Source organism: Scyliorhinus canicula, chromosome 11 (genome assembly GCF_902713615.1).
Source record: "Scyliorhinus canicula chromosome 11, sScyCan1.1, whole genome shotgun sequence".
Lineage (NCBI taxonomy): Eukaryota > Metazoa > Chordata > Chondrichthyes > Carcharhiniformes > Scyliorhinidae > Scyliorhinus > Scyliorhinus canicula.
Genome location: NC_052156.1, coordinates 50,782,970 through 50,808,077, shown reverse-complemented (window position 1 = coordinate 50,808,077; position 25,108 = coordinate 50,782,970). Strand labels below are relative to the sequence as shown.

The 25,108-nt window shown below is 46.5% G+C and overlaps 1 protein-coding gene across 3 annotated transcripts in view; it reads left to right on the top strand.

Moving 5' to 3' along the window:
- Positions 1–25,108, top strand: part of adamts9 (ADAM metallopeptidase with thrombospondin type 1 motif, 9) — a 404,749-nt gene that overhangs the window by 94,945 nt on the left and 284,696 nt on the right. For all 3 annotated transcript variants that reach the window (XM_038810570.1, XM_038810569.1, XM_038810571.1), the window contains 5 exons: positions 4,353–4,501; positions 4,733–4,914; positions 5,014–5,150; positions 5,238–5,355; positions 6,808–6,903. In XM_038810570.1, coding sequence (XP_038666498.1) covers positions 4,353–4,501; positions 4,733–4,914; positions 5,014–5,150; positions 5,238–5,355; positions 6,808–6,903 — 682 coding nt within the window. The remainder of the gene's footprint in view (positions 1–4,352; positions 4,502–4,732; positions 4,915–5,013; positions 5,151–5,237; positions 5,356–6,807; positions 6,904–25,108) is intronic.

The following is a 25,108-nucleotide window of genomic DNA, read 5'->3' as shown; positions in this document are numbered from 1 at the left end:
ATGAGTTCCCACAAGGATGAGGATTGATCTTTGTCCTGTAATTGCTGTTGGAGGTTTCCTGAGCTGTCGTCAACTTGCAAAATATGTGACCTGTAGAAGCCATGTTTTTTTTTGTCCAGTAAAGTCCCATTTTTAAAAAATAAGCAGAAAGTATAGTCTTATTTGCACAGTCTATGATAACCTTCATGTCTTATGGACAACAACGTGTTGAAAGTGTGCTTCGAGTATTAATAATGGATGAAGACCCTACCTCTTAGGTCTCAGCCCCTTCAAACACAGGTTAATGCCAAAGAAAGAGATTGATATGCTGAGAAAATTCAGGAACAAAACACCTGTAAATTTTTCCATTGATCTTTACCCTATACATTTATATGGCAGATAGCGATGAAAAGTCCATTGCACTTGTTAAAGAATTGCACTCTTCAGCATTAGTAGTTATTTGAAAAATATATTTAAGTTAAAGGAACAAAAATCTTGAACTTGTTTTAAAAGCATTAAATATGGATTTTGTTTTAAAGAATATAGAATGGCAGCTATTATGGCAACGAACTAAGACTCTTTGTAACACCTGCCAACTGAACTGATTCAATGAACTGAAACCAATATCACTAAATTAGGTTTGTTTTCATTTGTTATACTCGTCCATCTCTGGATCATCTGAGATTAGATGTACATTGGGTGACGCAAATCAGCACCCTCAGAAGTCCTGATGCACAGACATACCTCGGAATTGTCTCGCAAGTTTAAATTTTTAATGGGCTTATTTCCACTCCATGAATGTTTCTGACCTTGAGCTTAATGTGGAGACATTGGACTTACTTGCATGCTCACACTGGGAATTTTATGATCCTATGAATGTTAGATGCGTGAATGGCTGGTCTAACAGTTGTGTACCCCACCCCCCCCCGGCACCTCAACATCCCGACCACCTAATTACCCCGACCACCCAATTACCAACCAGACTCGGCTAACCCTGACCATCCGACTACCTCCTGACCACTCCCCTCCCCACTCTGATCAAAGTCGACTGCCCATCCGCCCCTAAACAGACCCGACTACCAAGCTAAATAGACCCAACTCGTCCCCCCCCACTAGAATCAACCATCTCCCCAGTCTCCCGACCACCCTTCCCAACTCACTCATTCACCCAGAATCACAGAATTGTCACAGAAGGAGGGCATTTGGCCCAATATGGCTGCAACATATCTCCAAATGAGCAATTCACCCAGTACCATTTTGCTGCCTTCCCCCCCGTAACCCTGCATTCCTTCTTTTCAGAACACAGTGTCATTCCCTTTTGAATTCATTGATTGAACCAACCACCTCCACGAGTTTCTCCCTATCTTATCCTGTCCAGACCTCTCATGATCTTGAACACCTCAATTGAATCTCCTCTCAGCCTTCTTTTCTCCAAGAAAAACAGCCCCAGCACCTCCAATTTATCTTTATTAGTGATGATCTTCATCCCTGGAATCATTCTCATCCCTGGAACCATTCGCGTGTATCATTTCTACACACACCAATGTTTTAACATCCTTCCTAAAGTGCAGTGCCCACCATTGGACTCCAGCTGAGCTCCAGCTAATGCAATATACAAGTGCAACATGGCCTCATTGCACTTCTACTCTGCTGCTATTAATAAAACCTAGGATTCTGTAGGCTTCATTAATCATGCTCTTAACCTGTCGTGCCACCTTCAGTGACTAATGCAGATACACACCCAGGTCCCTTTAGAATTGTGCCCTTTATTTTATATTGTTTTTCTATGTTTGTCCTATCAAAATGAGTCACTTCACATTTCTCCACATTAAACTTCGTCTGCCAGCTGCCTTTCTATTCCACCAATTGTCTATGGCCATTTGAAGTTCGACACTATCCTCCTACAGTTCATAATGCTTCCAAGTTTTGGATCATCTGCAAATTTTGAAATTGTGCCCTGTAAACCAAGGTCTAGGCCATTATTATTTATCAGGAGAAACAAGGACTCCAACGTTGACCCCTGGGGAACTCCACTACACACCTTCCTCCAACCCAAAACAAATGCATTAACCACTAATCTCTGTTTTCTGTCACTCAGCCAATTTTGTATCTATTTTGCTACTGCCCCTTTTAATCTCTGAGTTATAGCTTTGCTCATAATTCTATTGTATGGCACTGTACAAAACGCTCATTCACCAATTCATCCATTTGCTCATCCACCCTTTCAACCAATCATCCATTCACTCATCCACTCTCTAAGTCACTCATCCATTCACCCGTTTTTTCACTCACTCATTCATCCATTAACTCCTGTGTTCACTCCTTTATTCCTCCTTTCAACCATCCAGCCATCACTCATCCATTTGCCTATTCATTCATTCACTCCTGCGTTCACTCCTCCTTTCATTCCTCCGTTCACTCACTCACTCACTCATCCATCTACTCACTCACTCAGCCCTGCCAATTAATCAAATGACGTGAACTTTTAAAAATGCACCTGAACACGGCAGCTCTTGTCAGAAGAATGGGGCCTGTCCTCTCCTTCCTTTGACTCTCCCACAATTTTTGGAAATGCCCTTGAGTCTCTGCACTGCCCACTTGTGCTTCAGCCAAAACTGAGTCCCTGGCTGAAAATGGGCACCCATAGATGGGTCTGAAAAAACTTTGTGGGCATTGCTGATCAGATGTTCTCAGCCATTTACTTTTTGCTTTGATGTTGATATTAAAAATAATCAATCATTTTTAATTTCTGTCGTGTTGATCTTGATTGTTCTCTAGCAATTCAAAGATCCTAAGCTTTACATTGGGACTGATTGATCTGGGTGAAGTGAGTTAGTGGGAAGTTAACAGCAGAAAGACGCTTTGGGATTTAGGCAAGTTCAAAAATAAATGTTTCATGCCTCTTTTTCCAAAATACATGTTCATTTGTGAATCATGGGCCGGGATTCTCCCCTGCCCGGCGGGACGGAGTGGCGTGAACCACTCCGGCGTCGGGCCTCCCCGGAATTCTCCGCACCTTTAGGGGCCAAGCCCTCACATTGAGGGGCTAGACCCGCGCCGGAGTGGCTGGCGCCCCGCCAGCTGGGGCCGAAAGGCCTTCGCCAGCCGGCGGAAGTCCACCCATGCGCTGGTGCGTCAGCGGCTGCTGACGTCATACTGGCGTATGCGGAGGGGAGGGGGTATCTTCCGCCCCCGCCATGGTGAAGGCCATGGCAGGGCAGAAGAAAAAGAGTGCCGCCACAGCGCAGGCCCACCCGCCGATCGGTGGGCCCCGCTCGCGGGCCAGGCCACCATGGGGGCACCCCCCGGGTCAGATCACCCCGTGCCCCCCCCCCCAGGACCCCAGAGACCGCCCCACCGCCAATCCCGCCGGCACCAAAGGTGTTTTGATTCCCGCCGGCGGGAAAGGCCTGTCAGCGGCAGGACTTCAGCCCATTGCGGGCCGGAGAATCGCCGCGGGGGGCCCGCCGACCGGCGCGGTGCAATCCCGCCCCCGCTGAATCTTGGGGGGGCGGAGAATTTGGGACACGGCGGGGGCAGGATTGACGCCGGCCCCAGGGGGTCGGAGAATTCCGCCCCGGTAACTAAAGTTAGGAAAATGGAGTGGACAAGAAACAGGATGGTCAGACTACCTAATCATCCAGACCAGTCTGTTTTTTATGCCTATTGGCTGTACTTTCAGGATTTTTTAAAAAATGGGCAAGATCTTCCGGCGGTTCATGTCGGCGGGATCTTCCGCTCCCTCCGACGGCACACCCCCACCACAGGTTTCCAGGCAGCGTGGGGTGGAATCAGTGGGAAATTTCATTGACAGCAGTGGGACTAGCCTCCTGCCACCGAGAGGCGCACCGCAGGGGAGGCCAGAGAATCCTGCCCATTATTTTGTTTACAAAGATAAAGAAGCACTTCTAGCCTAGTAAAAATAAAATTCTTCAGAGATTTAGAAGGTACATTTTGTCTATAATGAACAATTACAGTTTACTTCTGCTAGTGAGCCTGCAACCATTAATCAATCCCAAATGACATTGATAATTGTTTAGATGCTAAATGTGCCCTTTTGACATTTGAATATTATTCAATTTTTCTACCCCACCTCGGTTCAATGACAGGTTATTTGTCTTAAGGCTCGACAGATAATATTGAATGGCTGCCTATTCAGAAGCAAATACATTACTCAGTCAGCTCTCTGAAGGAACAGAGTGAATGGTTGTTGTGTGCCGCAAAGCATATCAATCTCTAAATACATACAATAATATTTTCTTTTCAACACCTAGTCATTAATATTAAACCATTGAGGTTACTTTTCTGAAACAAATTTATGGTTTGTTTTCAAAAGACAAAAGTTAATTTTTCTCCAATGATTATCTCCACAGCACTGTAAGCATGGTGTTTGCATTGTAAAGGATCCTGCTGATAGCTCTGTGGTAGATGGAACATGGGGACCTTGGAGTCCATTTGGTTCCTGCTCCCGAACCTGTGGAGGTGGCATCAAAAATGCAGTTAGAGAATGCAACAAACCAGAGTAAGCAAACTGCTCCAACATATAGAGTGCAATAAATACTTTATCAAATTTTGAAAGGTAAATAGGTTATTTTTATCTGTTTGTCATTGTGTCAAAATTTGAATGGATTTAGTTTGTATCGCCATCTGTGGTATGTTCTTTTTTATGGCAACCGTTCGCAGTCCAGAAATTGCATATTCAAATTTACTTATTATGTTGTGGAAATGAAAATATAATTATTTTTAATTTTAGGCCCAGGAATGGAGGGAAATACTGTGTTGGTCGAAGAATGAAATTTCGATCATGCAACACGGAACCTTGTCCAAAACAAGAGAAAGACTTCAGAGGAGAACAATGTGCACAGTTTGACGGAAGACACTTCAATATTAATGGCCTACCTCCAAATGTGCGCTGGGTTCCTAAGTACAGCGGAAGTAAGTATTTCCATTGGAGAGGGAAAATTATCATATTTTACATTTTAACCAATAAAAACGTTAAAATTCATTAAACCAAGAATCTATCTTTCTTTTCAGTTTTGATGAAAGACCGTTGTAAGTTGTTCTGCAGAGTGGCTGGAACTACAGTCTACTATCAGCTCAGGGACAGAGTTATTGATGGTACACTTTGTGGGCCAGAAACCAATGATGTCTGTGTACAAGGACTTTGCCGGGTAAAAAACTAACTTTAAGGATTTTGTGTAAACTTTTCTTTGGAGCCTTGCAAATCTGAGTAAAAATATTGTTTATTTTCCTCGCAGCAAGCCGGATGTGATCACGTATTGAATTCAAAAGCGCGGAGAGATAAATGCGGTGTTTGTGGTGGTGATAACTCTTCATGCAAAACCTTAGCAGGCACCTTTAATATTGTTCACTATGGTAAGAATGGTATTCACCTTATCACTATTGTTGTGAGGACAGTAAGTTTAAGCATGGTTAACTTAAAGGACACAATGGTTTGATACTAATGGAAGTTATATTTAATACAGTATATTTGAATGCATATGGATAAATGCGGGTCAACTGAACGTCCCTACTATTTGTTTGAAACGACTTGAAAATTGTTTTACATTTGTGAAAAATAAAACGTCAGAAAACATTGACTGTCACCTGTCTAAAACAGGCAAAATCTTGACCATTAAATGTGTGTCTTTATAAATTCGACTTGAGTGGAATAACAAATGACAAAAAATGGTTATCATTTTTAAATTGTTATATTTCAAATTGAAATGAAAAATGAAATGAAATGAAAATGAAAATCGCTTATTGTCACGAGTAGGCTTCAATGAAGTTACTGTGAAAAGCCCCTAGTCGCCACATTCCGGCGCCTGTCCGGGCAGGCTGGTACGAGAATCGAACCGTGCTGCTGGCCTGCTTGGTCTGCTTTAAAAGCCAGCGATTTAGCCCAGTGAGCTAAACCAGCCCGAAAGTAACCATGGAAGTAACCATTACCTGGATGTTCTTGCTGTTAGTGAATGTATTACTTAGTATTTTGATTGATATTTATCTAATGCTAATAACAACTGCTCAATAATTTGGCACGAGCAAATATCTGGTGAAGAAGAGAACAAGGAGAAAAAATAATGTATAGTTAGCAAAATTATAAAGCTGGCTCCTAATTTTCCATTGAAATAACTAATTGATGGGAACGTTTATTCTTTCAGGTAAAAATAACCAGGACTTCTGATAGGCAATTAACTCTGGACCTTCAGCTTCCAGTACTGTGCGCTATTAGAGCACTGTTACATGTTTTGAATTTCAAAACATAAATTATTTCATCAATAATCTTAAAATATAACTTAAAAACATATTTCAACAGATTACAAGTGAAACATGTTACTAATAACTGGTGGTAATCCCAAGCATTGTGCAAGATTGTGCACCATTCGCACATTCCAACACAAACATGCTTCAATTTTACCTCAACACTGCGTCAATATAGTTCACCATTTTATGGTGCTTATCAAGGATGGGCGGTGTCCATAAAGTCTATTATTATTTTAATTTTGATCAGAAGAAATAAATGGCCTTTTTATTTGCATTGCTTCATGCAAGGCCATTTATTGCCCATGCCACAGTTGAATTGGTTATTTTGAAGAAGAGCTGAAGGTATATGTAAATTGAGCAATTACTATTGTCTTGTGGCTTGAAACAGCCATGTCATGGACTGAAAATCAATTCTAGTCACTTAAATAACTCCAATGATTGTGACTCAGCTGTAATAAGATTTTTACATCAAGACCAGAGATTTTCAAATGGATATTGCATTGCATTTTATTTCTTTGCACTGTGCTTAAGCATATATTTAAAATTGTGTTTGACATTTCTCAGGATATAATGTAGTCGTACGAATACCAATTGGTGCTACAAATATTGATGTGCGACAGCACAGCTATTCAGGGAAACCAGAGGATGACAACTATCTTGGTAAGTTCATTTTGAAGTTATGTAAAATAATTTATTTTGATACATAGAGTAACATCTCATAGTAATTATTTCTCAAAACATTCTAGTTCATGCTACGCGTTATATACAGTGGACTTAATTAGTGCTCCAACTATTTACCTTTCTGATTATCCATCAACGTTTTGTCGGCATTGCACAGTCTGCTGACACTTATATTTTCCTGTATGACATAAGTTGACCTCTGTTTATATTTTTCTTGTATTTGGCTTGATTCTGTGCCAAGGGCATTGTTACTCATAAGAAGCAAAACTTAGGGACTCTCAGTTTTCTGTCAATTTCCATTCTGGCAGCAAGCGAGAAGTTTTATTGTAGACCAGTATCATTTTTCTTTCCGTACATTTCATCTCACAATTTATTTGCTTAATTTGGTAAGAGAGATCTGCATTGGTGAATGCATCATTTTCCAATTCTGAGGTGACATACTTCTCGGATAAGCAAAATTTGAAGTTCCATTTCAGCTAGTGCGCCTGATTCCAATCTCAGCAAAGCGCTGCAGTATGTGTTGCCACTTAGGACTCATCACGTTTGCTTCACTTAAGATCCTTACAGCCCACAAAGAGATTAAACTTTATTCGCATCATTCTGAAATCAATTTGAATCCTGGCCCAGATCTAAAATGTCAGATGGGCACAGGGGAGGACTGCAAGGGCAGTAATCAGTGCTGTGTGTTAACTGGATGATATTATTATATGAGTAATATTGCAATGGTTTCTCCTAATTAAATGATATTCAATACATAAGCTAATAGAAGCAGCATCACAGCTTGATAATACTATAAAGTGTGCGAACAAAGTGTTGGGGCTGATATACTGCTGTTAATTTATATTGATTCTAATACAAAGGCAAGAGGGTAATGTTCGATAGACCACGCTTGGCACACTGTACAGTTCTGGGGCGAAATTCTCCGACCAGGGTTGGAGAATCGCCTGGGGCCGCCGAAAATCCCGCCCCCGCCGTGGCAGAGATTCTCCGCCACCCAGGAATTGGCGGGGGCGGGCATCATGCCACTCCGATTGGCGAGGCCCCTGCGGCGATTCTCCGGCCCGGATTGGCCGAAGTCCCGCCGCTGGGAGGCCTCTCCCGCCGCCGAGGTTTGAACCACCTCTGGTGGCGGCGGGATCGGCGCCGCGACCGGGCCCCTGGGATCCTGGGGGGGGGGGGGGCGATCGGACCCCGGGGGGTGCCCCCACGGTGGCCTGGCCCGCGATCGGGGCCCCCCGCTCAGACTCCGGGCCAGTGCCCTGGGTGCACTCTTTCTCCTCCGCCGCCGCCACTGCCTCCGCCATGGCGAAAGTGGAAGAGAAACCCACATTGCGGTGGTGACGTCACCGCCGGCGCGTGCGCTGATCGGCGAAAGCCTTTCGGCCAGCCCCGCTGCCGGGCGGCGGGCCTGAAAGGTTTTTTGCGTCAGTCTTCTGGTGCCAACCGCTCCGGCGCGGGGCTGGCCCCCAAAGGTGTGGAGAATTCCCCACCTTTGGGGAGGTCCAACCCCGGAGTGGTTGGCGCCACTCCCCTACGCCGGGACCCCCCGTCACACAGGGTAGGGGAGAATCCCGCCCCTCGAAACTGGGGAAAATGCAGAAGAAAGTTACCAAGATGTTGGCAGAATTGAAAAGATGCAACTTAAGTGGGGTGCTCTTTCCAAGGGCCTGTGGAGACTCGATGGGCTAAAAGGCCTCCTTCTGCAGTGTAAATTCTATGTCCATGTCTATCAGAAACGTTTGAGCAGCTGGGTCTCCAGTTTCTAGAAAACAGAAGACTAAGAGGAGGCCTCATATGGAGGCACCATTCTTACTTGAATGATTGCCGCTAACTGAGCAAATAAAGAATTTAGCAGGAATTTATAAACCTGAAGTGCTGATCATTTGGAAGTTGCTATTATGTGGAGATAGCATTGAGGCATTTAAGGGTGACTTGATGCACACAGAGGGACTTGGGAATAAAGGGGCACAGTGAGAAGAGTTAACTGGAGTGAGAGGAAACTTTTGTGTGCAGCTTAAACATAGGGCACAGACTACTTGGGTCAAATGGTTTGTTTCTGAAATCGGCATTCAGGACTGGATTCTCCGATCTCAAAGCTGCGTGTTTCTTGGCAGTGGGAGGTTGCACATCGTTTGCTGGTGGCGGGGTTCTCTGCTCCTGCCGCTGAAGCCACCCCATGCACCAGGAAACCCGTGAGTGGGAGTGCGCTGCCGGTAGGACCAGACAATCCCGCTGCCAGTGTATGGTTGGAGAATTCCAGCATATATTTGGGGGGAAGGCTTGTGTGCAATTCAAACATCTGGGGCGCAATTCAGCGGCTTCATCACGACTGACCTTGTGTCAGGGCGAGGGCGTGATATTTGCGACACTTGAAACGTCTCTCATGATTCAACGGAATCTCGCAGCGTGTCACGACCTGAATCTCGCTCTTGCGAGGATGAGATCAAGGCACGAGCAGCGTGACACCCTGGCATTCCCCATGGCACTTGGACACTATGGCACTGCCAGTGCCAAGGTGCCAGATTGCCCATGCAAGGGGTCAGACCCAAGATGTCTTTGCCCCTAAGAGGATGGGTGAGAGGGGGGGTGGGTGTGCTCAACGATCCCCAAAGAGTTAAATTGGGTGAAGTACAGGGCATCCTGAAGATGTAGTAGAGGTGCAGAGGGGGCAGGGGGGGGAGGCTAAAGATTGGGGTTGCCTTTAAAAATTACACCCCGACTTCCGGTGGCAGCCATGGTCACACATTTGATAGCTCCCGCTGTAACGGACTTTTGGACCTTTTCCCCCTGTTTTTTTTGGATTTTATGGGATAAATCAGTGAAGAGTGAGACAGTAAGGAGAAATCCCCCTCCAGTGTATGGAGAATTGGACCAGAAGTGGCCGTGTGAGAAGACAAAGCCCTATAAGGGAGACGCAAGCAGAGCTGGTAACATGGGACAGCATGGCGGAGCAGCAGGGCCGAGGGGAGAGGGCACAGTGGTCGATGGAGCAGCTGGTGAAGTTTTTTGAGGATTGCTTCGCCAAGCTGAAGAAGGACACTCTGGACCCGATTTAAGGCTTCGATTGATCAAGTCGTTCAGAATCAGGAAACCCACGGGAGAGCGATCCAGGAGGTCGAACAAAAGTTGTCCGAGCATGAGGAATATATAACCGTGCTGGAAAGCAAGGTGGGGATGGTGAACGATATCCAGAAAAGAATGCAGGAGAAGCTGGAGGACCTGGAGAATAGGTCCAGGAGGGAGAATTGTTAGCCTCCCTGAAGGCAGTGAGGGATCGAACGCCTCCCTGAAGGCAGTGAGGGATCGGATGCGAGGACCTATGTGATCGACATGTTGGAGAAGTTGGGGGCTGGGGCATTCCCTCGGCCCCTGGAATTGGACAGAGCGCATCAAGCCCTTGCGAGGAAGCCCAGAGCAAACGAGCCGCCGAGGGCTATGATGGTACATTTTCACCATTTCATGGACAAGGAACACATTTTGCAGTGGGCCAAGAAAGAACAGAGCAGCAAGTGGGAGAACTGTGAGTTGCGCATCTATCAGGACCTGGGAGCGGATTTGACCAAGAAGCGAGCTGGGTTTAATCAGGAAAAAACAACCCTCTTTAAGAAGGGGGTGAAGTTCGGGAAGCTGTACCCAACCCATCTGTGGATCACACATGATCACACACTACTTTGAAACGCCAGATGAAATGTGGACCTTTATTAAAGAAATGAAGCTGGAGGCGAATTAAAAGACACTTAAGCCTTGGAGAAGTACTGTGGCAGCGATTTGTGGTGCTGGATTGTATAAATATAAGTAGCTCTATGTGAAATAATGGGCTGTGTGGATGGTTAAAGGTTGATCTGTCTTGCAGGGACCTTGTTGGAGGGGGGGGAATGGGCTTTAAATTTAGACTATTTTTCTAAAGTGACTGTTTCTTCACTTTTTTTTCTGTTGTTTGTTTACTGGGGAATGTGATGCTTTTAAAATGTTTATTCATGTGGGGGTGAGAAAAGGGAGTACAATAGGGAGACAGACTGCTTGGTGCCAGGGGCAGGGGCTATCGAGTCAGCATGTGTCAGCTGACTCTCAGAAGCGCAGTGGGGGGTGATCAGGTGTCAAGCTGGAGCTTGACTTGGGGGAGGGTTGGGTTTCTAGTGCTGTTGCTGGGGGGGGCAGGGGGGGGAGCAGCTTTGCTGACAGTGGAGGAACTGTTACTAGGGGACAAATCGGAGGTCGGGAACGGCGACAGCCCGAGTTGGGACTCTTGGAAGTGGAGGGCGTGAGCTCGAGGCTGGCCTAAAAAGGGTGATGGCTAGTCGACGAGGGGGTGTGTGTTGAAAGCCCCCCGTCCAGGCTGACCACATGGAACGTGAGAGGACTGAATGGGCCGGTCAAGAGGGCTCGCGTGATCGCGCATTTGAGGCAACTGAAGGCGGACATGGCAATGCTACAAGAGACACACCTAAAGGTTACAGACCAAACGAGATTGAGGAAGGGGTGGGTTAGCCAAGTGTTGGTCACTCAGGACTGGACTCAAAGATCAGGGGGGTAGCGATCCTGATCAGCAAACGGGTAGCATTCGAGGCAGGAAGAATCGTGTCAGACAAGGGGGGTTGATACATAATGGTGAGTGGGAAACCAGAGGGGGCGCAAGTGGCACTTGTGAACATATATGCTCCGAACTGGGACGGACGTGGAATTTATGAGGCAGGTGTCAGGTAAGATCCCAGACTTAGAGTCACATAACCTGATCATGGGAGGGTACTTCAACACAGTCATCGATCCGGAATTGGACCGGTCAAAATCCAGGACAGGGAGGAGGCCGGATGCGGCAAAGGAATTGAAGGGTTTTATGGAACAGATGGGGGGAGTAGACCCATGGAGGTTTGCACGGCCGAGGACAAAGGAGTTTTCCTTTTTTTCACATGTCCACAAGGTATACTCTTGCATCGACTTTTTTGTTCTGAGCAGGGCGCTAACACCGAAGGTGGTGGATCCTGAGTATTCGGCAATTGCAGTGTCGGATCATGCCTCGCACAGTGTGGATCTATGGGTTAGTGTGAAGCGAGGGCAACGCCCGCTATGGATGTGGGGTTGCTAGCGGAAGAAGCGATCTGTGGTGGGTTAACAAGTCCATCCAGAACTACCTGGAAACAAATGATACGGGGGAGATCTCTGCTGCGACGGTCTGGGAAGCTTTGAAGGCAGTAGTCAGATGGGGAATTAATCTCGATACGGCCCCACGGAGAAAAGGTGGAATGGGCTGAGAGGGTAGATTAGTGGAGGAGATACTCCAGGAGATACTTGGAGGCCCCGGACGTGTTGACAACAGGGAAAGCAGTGGAGCTGTTGAGGAAGGCAAGAGGGGTGATCAATGAGTACAGGGAAAAGGCAAGCTGAATGTTGGTGCATCAGCTCAGAAAAAGAAAGGCAGCCGTGGAGATAGGTAAAGTAAAGAGTAGAGACGGGAATACTGCCCTGGACCCAGCGGAGGTGAACAAGGTGTTTAAGGACTTTTGCAGTAAATTATATGAGTCGGAGTCCCCAGCTGGGGTGGAGGGGATGAGGCAATTTCTGCATCAGTTGAGGTTCCCGAGGGTGGAGGAGGACCTGGTGGAGGGGCCGAGTGCCCCAATTAAGATTGAGGAAATAATCGAGGGGCTGTAGGGCATGCAGTCGGGCAAGGCCCTGGGGCCTAACGGCTACCCTGTGGAATTCTATAAGAAGTTTTCAAAGATATTGAGCCCACTGCTGGTGAGGATATTTAACGAAGCAAGAGAGAAGGGAGTCCTCCCCTCAACAATGTCGCAGGCCTCGATTTCATTGATCCTGAAATGGGAGAAGGATCCGGAGCAATGCTAGTCATACAGGCCGATTTCTTTACTGAATGTGGATGCCAAACTGCTGGCTACGATACTAACCACAAGTTTAGAGGACTATGTCCCGGGGGTGATAGGGAAGACCAGATGGGATTTGTTAAGGGCAGGCAACTCAAGGCCAATGTTCGAAGGCTTCTAAATGTTATTATGATGCCCTCAGAAGGAGAGGAGGTGGTGGTAGCGATGGATGCGGAGAAGGCTTTTGATCGGGTGGAGTGGAATTACCTGTGGGAGGAGCTGGGAGAGTTTGGGTTTGGTGAGGGCTTTATTGACTGGGTGCAGTTGTTCTATCAGGCACCAATAGCAAGTGTGCGTACGAACTGGCTGAGGTCGGGGTATTTTAAACTACAACGAGGGACGAGGCAAGGATGCCCCCTCTCCCCGTTACTGTTTCCTCTGGCCATAGAGCCATTGGCCATGGCATTTAAGAGCCTCTAGGAACTGGAAACGGCTGGTTTGGGTGGGGGGGTGGGGGGGGGGGGGGGGGGGGGAGGGAAGAGTGGAGCACCGGGTTTCGCTCTACGCAGGTGACCTGCTCTTGTACATTTTGGACCCGTTGGAGGGGATGGGGGAAGTAATGCGAATCTTGGGGGAATTTGGCAATTTTTCGGGGTATAAATTGAACATGGGGAAAAGCGAGATGTTTGCGATCCAGGCAAGAGCGCTGGAGATGAGACTGGGAGAGCTTCCACTTAGAATGGTAGGGAGAGGGGAAGGTTATTTACCAGGAGCTTTTGGAGGTGGAGGAAACTCCGGTGGAGGAGCTTACGGGCAAGTGGGAGGACGAGCTAGGAGGAGAGATAGAGGCGAGGCTATGGGCGGATGCCCTAAGCAGGGTTAGTACCTCCTCATCATGCGCCAGGATTAGTCTGATACAATTTAAGGTAGTCCACCAGCCACACATGACAGCGGCTAGGATGAGTAAGTTCTTCGGGGTAGAGGACAGGTGTGTGAGGTGCACAGGAAGCCCAGCAAATCATGTCCACACGTTTTGGGCATGCCCAAACTTAGAGGGTTTTGGCAGGATTTTGCTGAGGCAATGTCCACGGAACTAAAAACACGGTTGGTGCTGAGTCCGGAGGTAGCGATCTTTGGAGTGTCGGAAGATCCGGGAGTTCAGGGGGCGAAAGAGGCCGACGTCTTGGCCTTTGCATCCCTGGTAGCCCGGAGACGGATCTTGTTAATGTGGAGGGACTCGAAGCCCCCGGGTATAGAGACCTGGGTTAGTGACATGGCTGGGTTTCTCAGTTTCGAGTAAATAAAGTTTGCCTTAAGAGGGTCAATGTTAGGGTTCTCCCAGAGGTGGCAACTTCGTCAACTTTCTCGGGGAAAATTAAAATGTCAGCAGACGTCGGTGGAGTTGTAGACAGTGCGGAAGGATGTTGCAGGTTATAGAGGGATATAGATAAGCTGCAGAGCTGGGCTGAGAGGTGGCAAATGGAGTTTAATGTGGAGAAGTGTGAGGTGATTCACTTTGGAAAGAATAACAGGAATGCGGAATATTTGGCTAATGGTAAAATTCTTGGTAGTGTGGATGAGCAGAGGGATCTCGGTGTCCATGTACATAGATCCCTGAAAGTTGCCACCCAGGTTGATAGGGTTGTGAAGAAGGCCTATGGTGTGTTGGCCTTTATTGGTAGAGGGATTGAGTTCCGGAGCCATGAGGTCATGTTGCAGTTGTACAAAACTCTAGTACGGCCGCATTTGGAGTATTGCATACAGTTCTGGTCGCCTCATTATAGGAAGGACGTGGAAGCTTTGGAACGGGTGCAGAGGAGATTTACCAGGATATTGCCTGGTATGGAGGGAAAATCTTATGAGGAAAGGCTGATGGACTTGAGGTTGTTTTCGTTAGAGAGAAGAAGGTTAAGAGGTGACTTAATAGAGGCATACAAAATGATCAGAGGGTTAGATAGGGTGGACAGCGAGAGCCTTCTCCCGCGAATGGAGGTGGCTAGCACGAGGGGACATAGCCTTAAATTGAGGGGTAATAGATATAGGACAGAGGTCAGAGGTGGGTTTTTTACGCAAAGAGTGGTGAGGCCGTGGAATGCCCTACCTGCAACAGTAGTGAACTCGCCAACATTGAGGGCATTTAAAAGTTTATTGGATAAGCATATGGATGATAAGGGCATAGTGTAGGTTAGATGGCCTTTAGTTTTTTTTCCATGTCGGTGCAACATCGAGGGCCGAAGGGCCTGTACTGCGCTGTATCGTTCTATGTTCTATGCGGTATTCCAAATGGGGGGGGGGGGGGGGGGGGTGCAGATTGTTGTTGTATGGTTAAGGTGCATGAAGATTGGGCTGGGGGGGAATGTTTATTTTACCATGTTGATGTCATTGTTTATGTTATAAAAATTTTCGGGACTTCTGGTGGTGATCGCAAATGGAGCAGCCGCTGCAAAGACCCTCCCGCATATCCACAAAATCGCGGCTTTTTCCGGGGGTTTTCCCAGTGAGTTTTTTTTAAAGGCCCGCGAAATCGGCCCTGCCCAGGCGCCAAAGCTCCATTCCACGGAGCTGAAGAGGGGAGAGAGGAAAAAAAAGAGAGAGGAGAGACTGGTCCCGGTGAGCTGCACGTGGAAGAGTGGGGATCGCTCAGAAACTGCCTGAATGTCGGAGCACGGAGAGGATAACACAAAAACAAAATAATAATTTATTTTTTTATTCAGCCTTTCTCATTCCTCTCCTGAAAATTTAAAAAAAACTTTAAAAAACTTTCAAAAGGGAAAACAAAATTCATTTTTATATATTAAAAAAAAATCACCTTTAAAAGGAGAAAAAACCCTTGGGGGTTTTTCTTTTCTTTGGGGAGAACAAAAAAAGAATTTCTTTCTCACACCAGAACCCAGGGGGGAGAAAAGAGAAAGGCACATAACAGAAATATGCCTGCAAACAATAAATCGGGGGACGGCGAGATGTAAGAAGGAGCAGCAGCGAAGGTGAAGGAAGAAAGCAGGAGCTGCAGCCGTGCAGGCAGACGACCCCACGGGGCGAGGCGGAGGTTCAGGCGAACCATGAAGCGGAAAAGCTGGCGAGCCGAGCAGCGGAGCAGGAACAGGACACGGCGACCATACTCCCCCCACACACACACGGGGAGAAATGGAGAAGCGCGCTGAAGACGGAGATAAACCCCCTAAAGGAGGAGATAAAAATGGAGATAAACGCCATGAGGGAGGCACTCGGGACGTAGCTCCACACAATGATGAAGGAGATGCTGGTGGAGACGACGGACAAAATGCAGCGAACCATTAACGGCCTGGAAAGGAAGGTGGAGGCGCAGGAGAAAACGATTCAGGAGTTGTAGGGCAGCACTGGAGCACAAGTGGATAGCACTGCAGCTTCACAGCACCAGGGTCCCAGGTTCGATTCCCTGCTGGGTCACTGTCAGTGCGGAGTCTGCACGTTCCCCCCGTGTCTGCGTGGGTTTCCTCCGGGTGCTCAGTTTCCTCCCACAGTCCAAAGACGTGCAGGTTAGGTGGATTGGCCATGATAAATTGCCCTTAGTGACCAAAAAGGTTAGGAGGGGTTATTGGGTTACGGGGATAGGGTGGAAGTGAGGGCTTAAGTGAGTTGGTGCAGACTCGATGGGCCAAATGGCCTCCTTCTGCACTGTATGTTCTATGTCCTAATTGTTGCAGATATTGTTCTTCGACCGATGAAACATTTAAATTTTAGGCAGCACGGTAGCATGGTGGTTAGCATAAATGCTTCACAGCTCCAGGGTCCCAGGAGGGCTGTGTACCAGAGGTGGTCGCAGAGGACCAAACGGCTTTGTCAAAGGCAGGCAGTGAACATCAGGCGGCTGCTGAACGTAATAATGACCTCCCCCCCCCCCCCCCCCCCCCCCCCCCCCCCCCCCCCCCCCCGGGAGAGAACACCAGAGGTGATCGTCTCACTGGACGCAGAAAAGGCCTTCGACAGAGTCGGATGGAAATACCTCCTCGAGGTACTGGAATTGTTTGGGCGAGGAGCGGGGTTCACCGCCTGAGTGAGGCTCTTGTACAACTCTCCCAAAGCGAGCGTCCAAATTAACACCACCAGCTCTGAATACTTCAATCTGCAGAGAGGAACAAGACAGGGCTGCCCTCTGTCCCCACTCTTGTTCGCGCGAGCGATCGAACCCCTGGCGACAGCCCTGCGGGACGCGAAAAGCTGGAAGGGAATCCAGAGAGGAGACAGAGAGCACAGAGTTTCACACTGTGAAGATGATCTTCTCCTCTATGTCTCAAAGCCGCAGGAGGGACTGAAGGCAACACTGCAAATACTGAAAAAGTTTGGAACCTTCTTAGGCTACAAACGGAACCTGGGCAAGAGAGAGGCATTCCCCGTGAACCCAAACGGGGGAGGGAGAGAGCTGGAGGGGCTCCCGTTAAAAACAGCCCAGAACAGATTCCGCTACCTGGTGATTCAGATAGCCAGAGACTGGATACAGATCCACAAGTGGAGCCTGACCAGCCTGCTGGAGGAAGTTAGAAGAGACCTTCAAACGTGGGGCTCACTCCCACTCTCCCTGGCGGGGAGAGTGCAGACGATCAAGATGACCGTACTGTCAAGCTTCCTCTTCCTGTTTAGATCCATTCCGATCTCCATCCCCAAGGCCTTTTTCCAAAACGTAGACAGTCTAATCATGGCGTTTGTGGGGGAAGGGGGGGGGGGGGGGGGGGCTGGGGGGGAAGAACCCGAGAATTCCCAAACAGACACTGCAAAGAAGGAATATCAAAGAGGGTTTGGCCTTACCAAACCTGCAATACTACCACTGGGCAGCAACGGCAGAAAGAGTGAGGGGATGGGTACAAGAACCCGACGCAGATTGGGTACAAATGGAGGAGGCATCCTGTAAAGGAATGACCCTCCGGGCCCTGGCCACAGCAGCACTCCCATCCTCCTCAACAAGATACACAACGAGCAGTGGTAGCGGCCACGCTGAGCACGTGGATCCAGCTGAGATAACACTTCGGGATAACCAAAATGTCCCCATGGCTCCCGTATGCGGCAATCACAGATTCCCCCCAGCCATGCTGGATACCACATTCAAAAGATGGAGGCGGGTTGGGGGCACATTGACGGTCGGGGACTTCTACGTAGGGCACAGACTGACGACACTAGACAAACTGACGAGGAAGTGGAGGCTAACAAAAGGACTGGAAATGAGACACCTCCAAATATAACACTTGTCCGCAAAGAGACCCCGGGGCCCCAGAAACCACACTACTAGAGGACCTGATAGGCACAAGCAACGGGAAGGGGGGCTGTGTGGGAAAATATACAGACGGCTACTGGTCAGAGCCCGGACTCCACTGGACAAGACCAGACAAAAATGGAAGGATGAACTGGGGACAGAGGTAGGATGGGGACTCTGGAGCGAAGCACTGAGCAGGGTGAGCTCCACCTCCTCCTGCACCAGGCTCAGCCTATTGGAGCTCAAAGTGGTGCACAGAGCGCACCTGACCAGAACCCGAATGAGCAGGTTCTTCCCGGAGGTGGAGGACAAATGTGAGCGGTGCCAGAGGAGCCCAGCTAACCACACCCACATGTTTTGGGCTTGCCCCAAGCTTGCTGGGGTCTGGACAGCCTTCTCCGAGGCAATATCCAAGGTTGTGGGAGGAACCATAGACTGACCCAGGGGGCAATTAAATGCACGTGGGGTCAGTTAAACAAAGGACAAACTAAACATCTCTGTATAATAAAGGAAATTAGCATGGGCGAGGGAAAATGTGATGTGTATATATACAACTGTTTATAAATATGGGAAATGCCAATAAAAAGATTTTTTTTTAATAAATAAAAAATTTCAAATACGTCAAGAAAGTATTATTTAACAAAAATAAAAATTACACCCCCATCTGCAGGAAAAGACTTAAATAGTGGCCTTGACAGGAAGTTCCTCGCCTACAGCAAAACAAATGGCAAAGTGCCGTTGAATAGCAGGGTTAGCATCGAGAAGCACATTGCTAAACGCACTGTTCAGCAGACTAACTTGAGTCCGCTGAATCACTCCCGCGGCATAGTCCACTTGGGACAAATGGTTTGTTTCTGCAATCTATATTATATTTAGGTGGTAGTGTGGTAATGTCACTAGATTTGGTAATCCATGGGCCCAAAGTAGTAATCCCACCTTGGCAGCCCGTGGAACAGAATCTGGACTAGTTTCAGTAATAGGGATCAAGAAACTATAATTGAGTATCGCTAAAACCCGTCAGGTTCACCAATGCTGCCTGTTGTCCTTCCTTGGTCTGGCCCACAGCAATGTGGTTAACTCTTGACTCAGATGAAATGGCCGAGCAAGCCACTCCGTTCAAGAATAATTAAGGATGGACAGAAAATACTGGCCTTGCCCGCAATGCCCATATCCCATGAAAGAATATATTTCAAAAAAATTAATTACGTTTTTCACCCACCATATTTCATGTGCACCAGGAGAAATGTTAGTTGAAATTTTCCGCAATTTTAAATACTCAGCTAGCACTGTAAGTACCTCTTTTTGTGTGCTGTCAGATAACGCTAACTGTAATGTTTTTGCCAAATCTAAATGCCTTTGGTTAGTCTCTGTTCGTAAGGTACTGCGTGTGACTTCTCCACCCCCCAAAATCTTCCGAGCCTCTGAAAGAGCCATTGTCCACAGCACACTCTCTACTTAAACTGATATACCACACCTGAAAAACAACCACAAATATGCTCACCCCTCACTGTCTTTAAGTTCTAAGCCAATCCAATCATGAAAGATAGACTTTTATCCTGGACGAGTCCCCAATTTATTACGGGCCAGGGTTTAGGGAACCCCAAAGTATATCATGGAGTTCACCTGAGCCAAAACTTTTAATAGATTTTGGTTATGGGGAGCACAAGGGCCCACTCTACAGGTGTGATGCAACAGAGATCTAAAGTACTTTTAAAACAAAACAATGTTTATTCTATGAATCCAGTTAACATTTTATAAACATACATCTTTGCAACTATCAACTCAAATACTCTTCCCAAAAAATACAGTACTCTATAAGTGATCCTTAATCTTTCCTAGCAACATCCATAAGACAAATACCCTCTATAACAAAGACAGCAGATTTAAATTCTCTACTGAGAGCAGTTATCACTTTTAAATTAGCAAGTGATCTGAAAACATTCTTTTCATGCAGAAAGAGATCAAAATTACACCTTGTTTGGCTGGATGAAGCTCCAACTCTGAAAAGAAACTAAACAGATACTGCAGCTGACAGCTCAAAAACGAAAGTAAAAGCAGACAGATAGCCCAGCTGCACCCACACTCTGACATCACTGCAGCTATTTGATAAACACTCATTTCTTAAAGGTACATCCACTACAGCTATTTGATAAACAACCATTTCCTAACGGTACTCTCACATGACAGTGGGTATGAGGTTGCTTCATGCTGAAAATAGTTTAAAACCAAAAAATACCATGACTTAATTATAAACTGGAAATTTGTTGAGAATAGAGGTAGTAAATATTATTAAGATGTAACATTATGAAAACTGAGTTCGGTCATAGACTCTTTTTAGTGTTATATTCTGGGTAATAGAGAAAATCATTTTACTATTATAAAACAGGAAAAGTCAACTTCATCATGAATTAACTAAATAATATGTTGATTGATTTTAGAAAACTAATTAGTTGATTTTTATTGAAGTCTGTTGCAAATAATTGTTAGATTAATTCAGTACTCTCTCGACTGTATGTCAGCTTTATTGGTACTGTTACGGTCTCCGGTGATGTTATAACTGGACTAGAAGATCCCAGGATGGAATCCCGGATCGAAAGGCCGTAACTTTTACTTTTTTCAAATAAAACATGGAGAACAGAGTCACAGGACCGCTAATTAGTTTTAACAACAAGAAATAAATATTTATTGCACATGGAAAGAAATTGGATTGTCATACAGTATTTTGTAACTTCCCCTATTAGCTTAACAATTACACACAGGTTTTAGGATCAACACGGATTACAAAGTACATCTTAAATCCAACGGGCTCGCAAGTCTCTTTTAAACTCACAAGTTGATTGTGGTCAAATACACACTCCGCTTTGAACGCAAGTTAGTATCTGCGAATTTCTCCTCAGAATCCCCCATGATGATTTTCACTTGAGAATTTCGAAACTCCACTTTCGAAACTAACACTTTAAATCTTCTCTCGGAACTATGCTTTCCTGCAGCAGTTTGTATTCTGAAATTTAGACTATGTTCACCTGAGGAAAGAGCAGTGCTCCGAAAGCTAGCGTTTGAAACAAACCTGTTGGACTTTAACCTGGTGTTGTAAGACTTCTTACTGTGCCCAACCCCATCCAACGCCGGCATCTCCACATCATGACTTTTAAACAAAGCTTCTGTCCCACTTTCAACAGTGGATCCAGTGCAAGATTTTACCCCCCCCCCCCCCCGCCCTCGCCCATTTAGGCTTCCTTTGTCTTAACTGCTCTTACATAAACTCCAAGATCCAGCCACTGCTTTTCATAGTTATTTCAACTCACGTTCCACAGGCTGTAGTAAAATCTCACAAACCTGAAAATCACTTCAGATATCTTTTCTGGAGTCTCAGCCTTCTTCTCAGCTTGGTCTGTCTTCACTGAACATTTCTCTCTTATAGTACCTTTAATTTCTGACTTCTTGGAAACGTCTCTTCATTCTTCTAGTTTCCTTTACAAGCTGTTCTTCAGATCTCTGCACTTGTTGTCTTAGCCTTTTACATTATGGCCTTTCTTCTTAGTAAAGCTGAGACTGAGGTTCCCTCTCTAGCCCTCTAAACCAACTGCTTCTCGCAAAACTTTGAGAGCTGCCTTCTCTATTTTTTTGTATTTCTTTTATGGGATGTGGGCTTCGTTGGATAGGCCAACATTTGTTATCCATGCCTAATTTCCCTTGAGAATGGGTTAGTGAGCTTCCTTCTTGAACCACTGCCATCCATGTGGTACACCCACAGTGCTTTAGCGAGGAAGTTCCAGCATTTTGACCTAGCGATAGTGACTTGGAGGGGAACTTCCAAGTTGGGCATTCCCATGTATCTGCCACCCTGTCCTTCTAGATGGTAGTGATGGGTTTGGAACATGCTGCCTAAAGAACCTTGGTGAGTTCATGCAGTGCATCGTGCAGATGGCACACACTGCTGCTACTGTGTGTTGGTGGGAGAGGGATTGAATGTTGTGGATGGGGTGCCAATCAAGCTGATTGCTTTGTCTTGGATGGTGTAAAGCTTCTTCAGTGTTGGAGCTGCATTCATCCAGGCAAATGGTGAGTATTCCGTCACACTCCTGACATGTGTCTTTAGGTGCTCGACAGGCTTTGGGGAGTCGAGAGGCTAGTTATGTGCCACGGGATTCCTAGCCTCTGACCTGCTCATGTAACCACAGCACTTATATGGCTAGTCCAGTTCAGTTTGTTGTCAATGGTAACCCCCAGCATGTTGATAGTGGGGGATTTCAATGATGGTAATGCCATTGAATGTCAAGGGGCTATAGTTTGATTCTTTCTTATTGGAGATCTTCATTGCCTGAAACTTTTGTGGTGTGAATATTACTTGCCAATTGGCAACTCAAGCCTGGATATTGTTCAGGTCTTGTTGCATTTGGACGTGGGTGTCTTCAGTGTCTGAGGAGTTGCCAATGGTGCTGAACACTGTGCAATCATCAGCAAACATCCCCACATCTGACCTTATGTTGGAAGGGAGGTCATTGATGAAGCAACTGAAGATGGTTGGGCCCAGGACGCTACCCTGAGGAACTCCTGCAGTGATGTCTTGGAATTGAGATGAATGACCTCCAACAACCACAACCATCTTCCTTTGTGCCAGGTATGACTCCAACCATTGGAGAGTTTCCCCCATGATTCCATTTGACTCCAGTTTTGCGAGGACTCTTTGATGCCATACTCGATAAAATGTTGCCTTGATGTCAAGGACAATCACTCTTGCCTCACCTCTAAAGCTCAGCTGTTGTGTCCATGCTTTAACTAATGCTGCAATGAGGTCAGGAGCTGAGTGACCCTGGCAGAACCCAAACTGAGTGTCAGTGAGCGGGTTATTGTTAAGAAGTGCCACTTGATAGCACTGTTGATGATCCCTTCCATCATTTTACTGATGATTGAGGGTAAACTGATAGGGCAGTAATTAGCTGGGTGGATTTGTCCTGCTTTTTGTGTGTAGGACATACCTAGGCAATTTTCCACATTGCCGGGTAGATGCCAGTGTTGTAGCTGTACTGGAACAATTTGGCTAGGGGCATGACGAGTTCTGGACCAAACATCTTCAGTACTATTGCCGGAATCTTGTCAGGGCCTTTGCAGTATTCAATATCTTCAGCCGTTTCTTGATATCACGTGGTTGAATCAAATTGGTTGAAAACTGGCATCTGTGATGCTGGGGACCTCTGGTGGAGACCGGCTGAATCATCCACTCGGCACTTCTGGCTGATCATTATTGTGAATACTTCAGCCTTGTCTTTTGCATTGATGTGCAGTACTCCTTCATCAATGAGGATGGGGATATTTGTGGAGACTCCTCCTCCAGTAAGTACCTTAATTGTCCGTGCATGTGCATAGCAGCGGTCTCCAGCGGTCATGCTGAGCTCCATGGTGGACTCGGACTGCGGAGCCACACCGAGAAATGAGACCCCCCACCCCGATCGGCCGCGTGCCTGAGCATCTAACCCCGCAGATCTATTTCCCGGCCGCCTATAAGGCCCCCCTTGTCCTCCGATTCCCCTTGCCCCCAGACCAGGGTGGCCGCGGACTCTCGACCGGCAGTAGTTGGTTAGTTCCACGCCGTCGGGAACTCGGCCGGTCAGGAGCGGAGCTTTGCTGGGTGGGCCTCTGGCAATGGGCCCCCTGCCGCACGGCGTACTCCATGGTCATGATGATTTTCGGGGCCCAGAGAATCGCCGGACCGTCACTGGGCCCGATTACGGTGTGAAAGTGGATTCTCCGCCCCACGCCGGTCATGATTGTGGCGGCGGGGCTGCAGAGAATCCAGCCCAATGGCTTTGCTTTTCCCAATAGTTAATTGTAGAAAATTTCTTCTCCTCGATGCCAGATAAACAGTCTGACAATTTAGAGACAGGAGGAATCAAGAGAGATGGTAGTAAGATAGAGCTGTGTCTTGTCTGTATGAATGTGGAAACTTACATGTTTGTGGATAATTGTTGCCAAGGGGAACATGTATGTGAGGAAAAGGCAGGAGGCAAGAAATCCTTGGGGGACAACAGAGGTAATGATGTGGGAGTGGGAAAATAACCCATTGTAAGTGATTCTCTGGCTACGACTTGATAGATAGGAATGAAACCAGCTGCACAACAATGAAGAGACATTGACGAGGGTGGTGTGATCAATCATGCCTTAGGCTGCAGACAAATCAAAGGGGACAGAGATACATATTATGTCTTTATCACAGTTGTATCAAAGTCACAGATGATATCTTCAAGAGCTAATTTGTAACTGTGGCAGGAGCTGGAGACCTAATTGGAGAGATGCAAACATGGAGCTTGTAAAGCATGAGGGCCCAGCTCAAATGATGTTGAGAATCGTTGTTCTAGTCAATTGTGCCTCTTAGGTATCTAACTTTAAACGTCTCCAATTATATCAAACTACAGTGACATTTTTAGAATGAAAGAGAAACATTAATATGTGGAGATATGTATAAGCAGACCTAATGCTGAGATAAAGGCTTGAAATACAAAGGCATGAGGCACGGTGGAAAGTTTCATTATTACCATTCCGAGGTATCAGTAGTTTAGGAACTCAGTGCTTTACTGCCTGCTACTCATTCAGTTGGATCACTTGTTTCATGACTTTATCTATTAAGTAAGAAGTCTTACAACATCAGGTTTGATTCACACACGAGCTTTAAAGTCCAACAGGTTTGATTCACACACGAGCTTTCGGAGCGTAGCTCCTTCCTCAGGTATCTATTAATGCAGAGGTATGCATAATGGACTCCTGCTGCTTTACAGTTAACTGTTTGATCAACTGCTTTTTATTTTCCTTGTCTGCGTGCACCAGCTTCTTTGATGTTGATCCAAAGTTGTTTGTTCCCTGGATTAAGCTGACCCTATTTAAATGATTTTATGTAGTACATTGTACAGAAAAATGTTTTAACTTGCCAACTTGTGGTCACTCTCTTATAGCTTGTTTCTGTTTCAAATCAGGATATTTCCAATTAAGTCAGATTTGTGGTATTCTGCAATTAGATTTATTGATTGTTGAGTTTGGAGCAATGTCATAATGTTCTCGATGTATACTTGTGTCATGGGGAAATCTGACTCAGCAATGTAAATGTAGTGACTGAATGTATCTGATTGCTTTTCTCCAAATTGTCTTT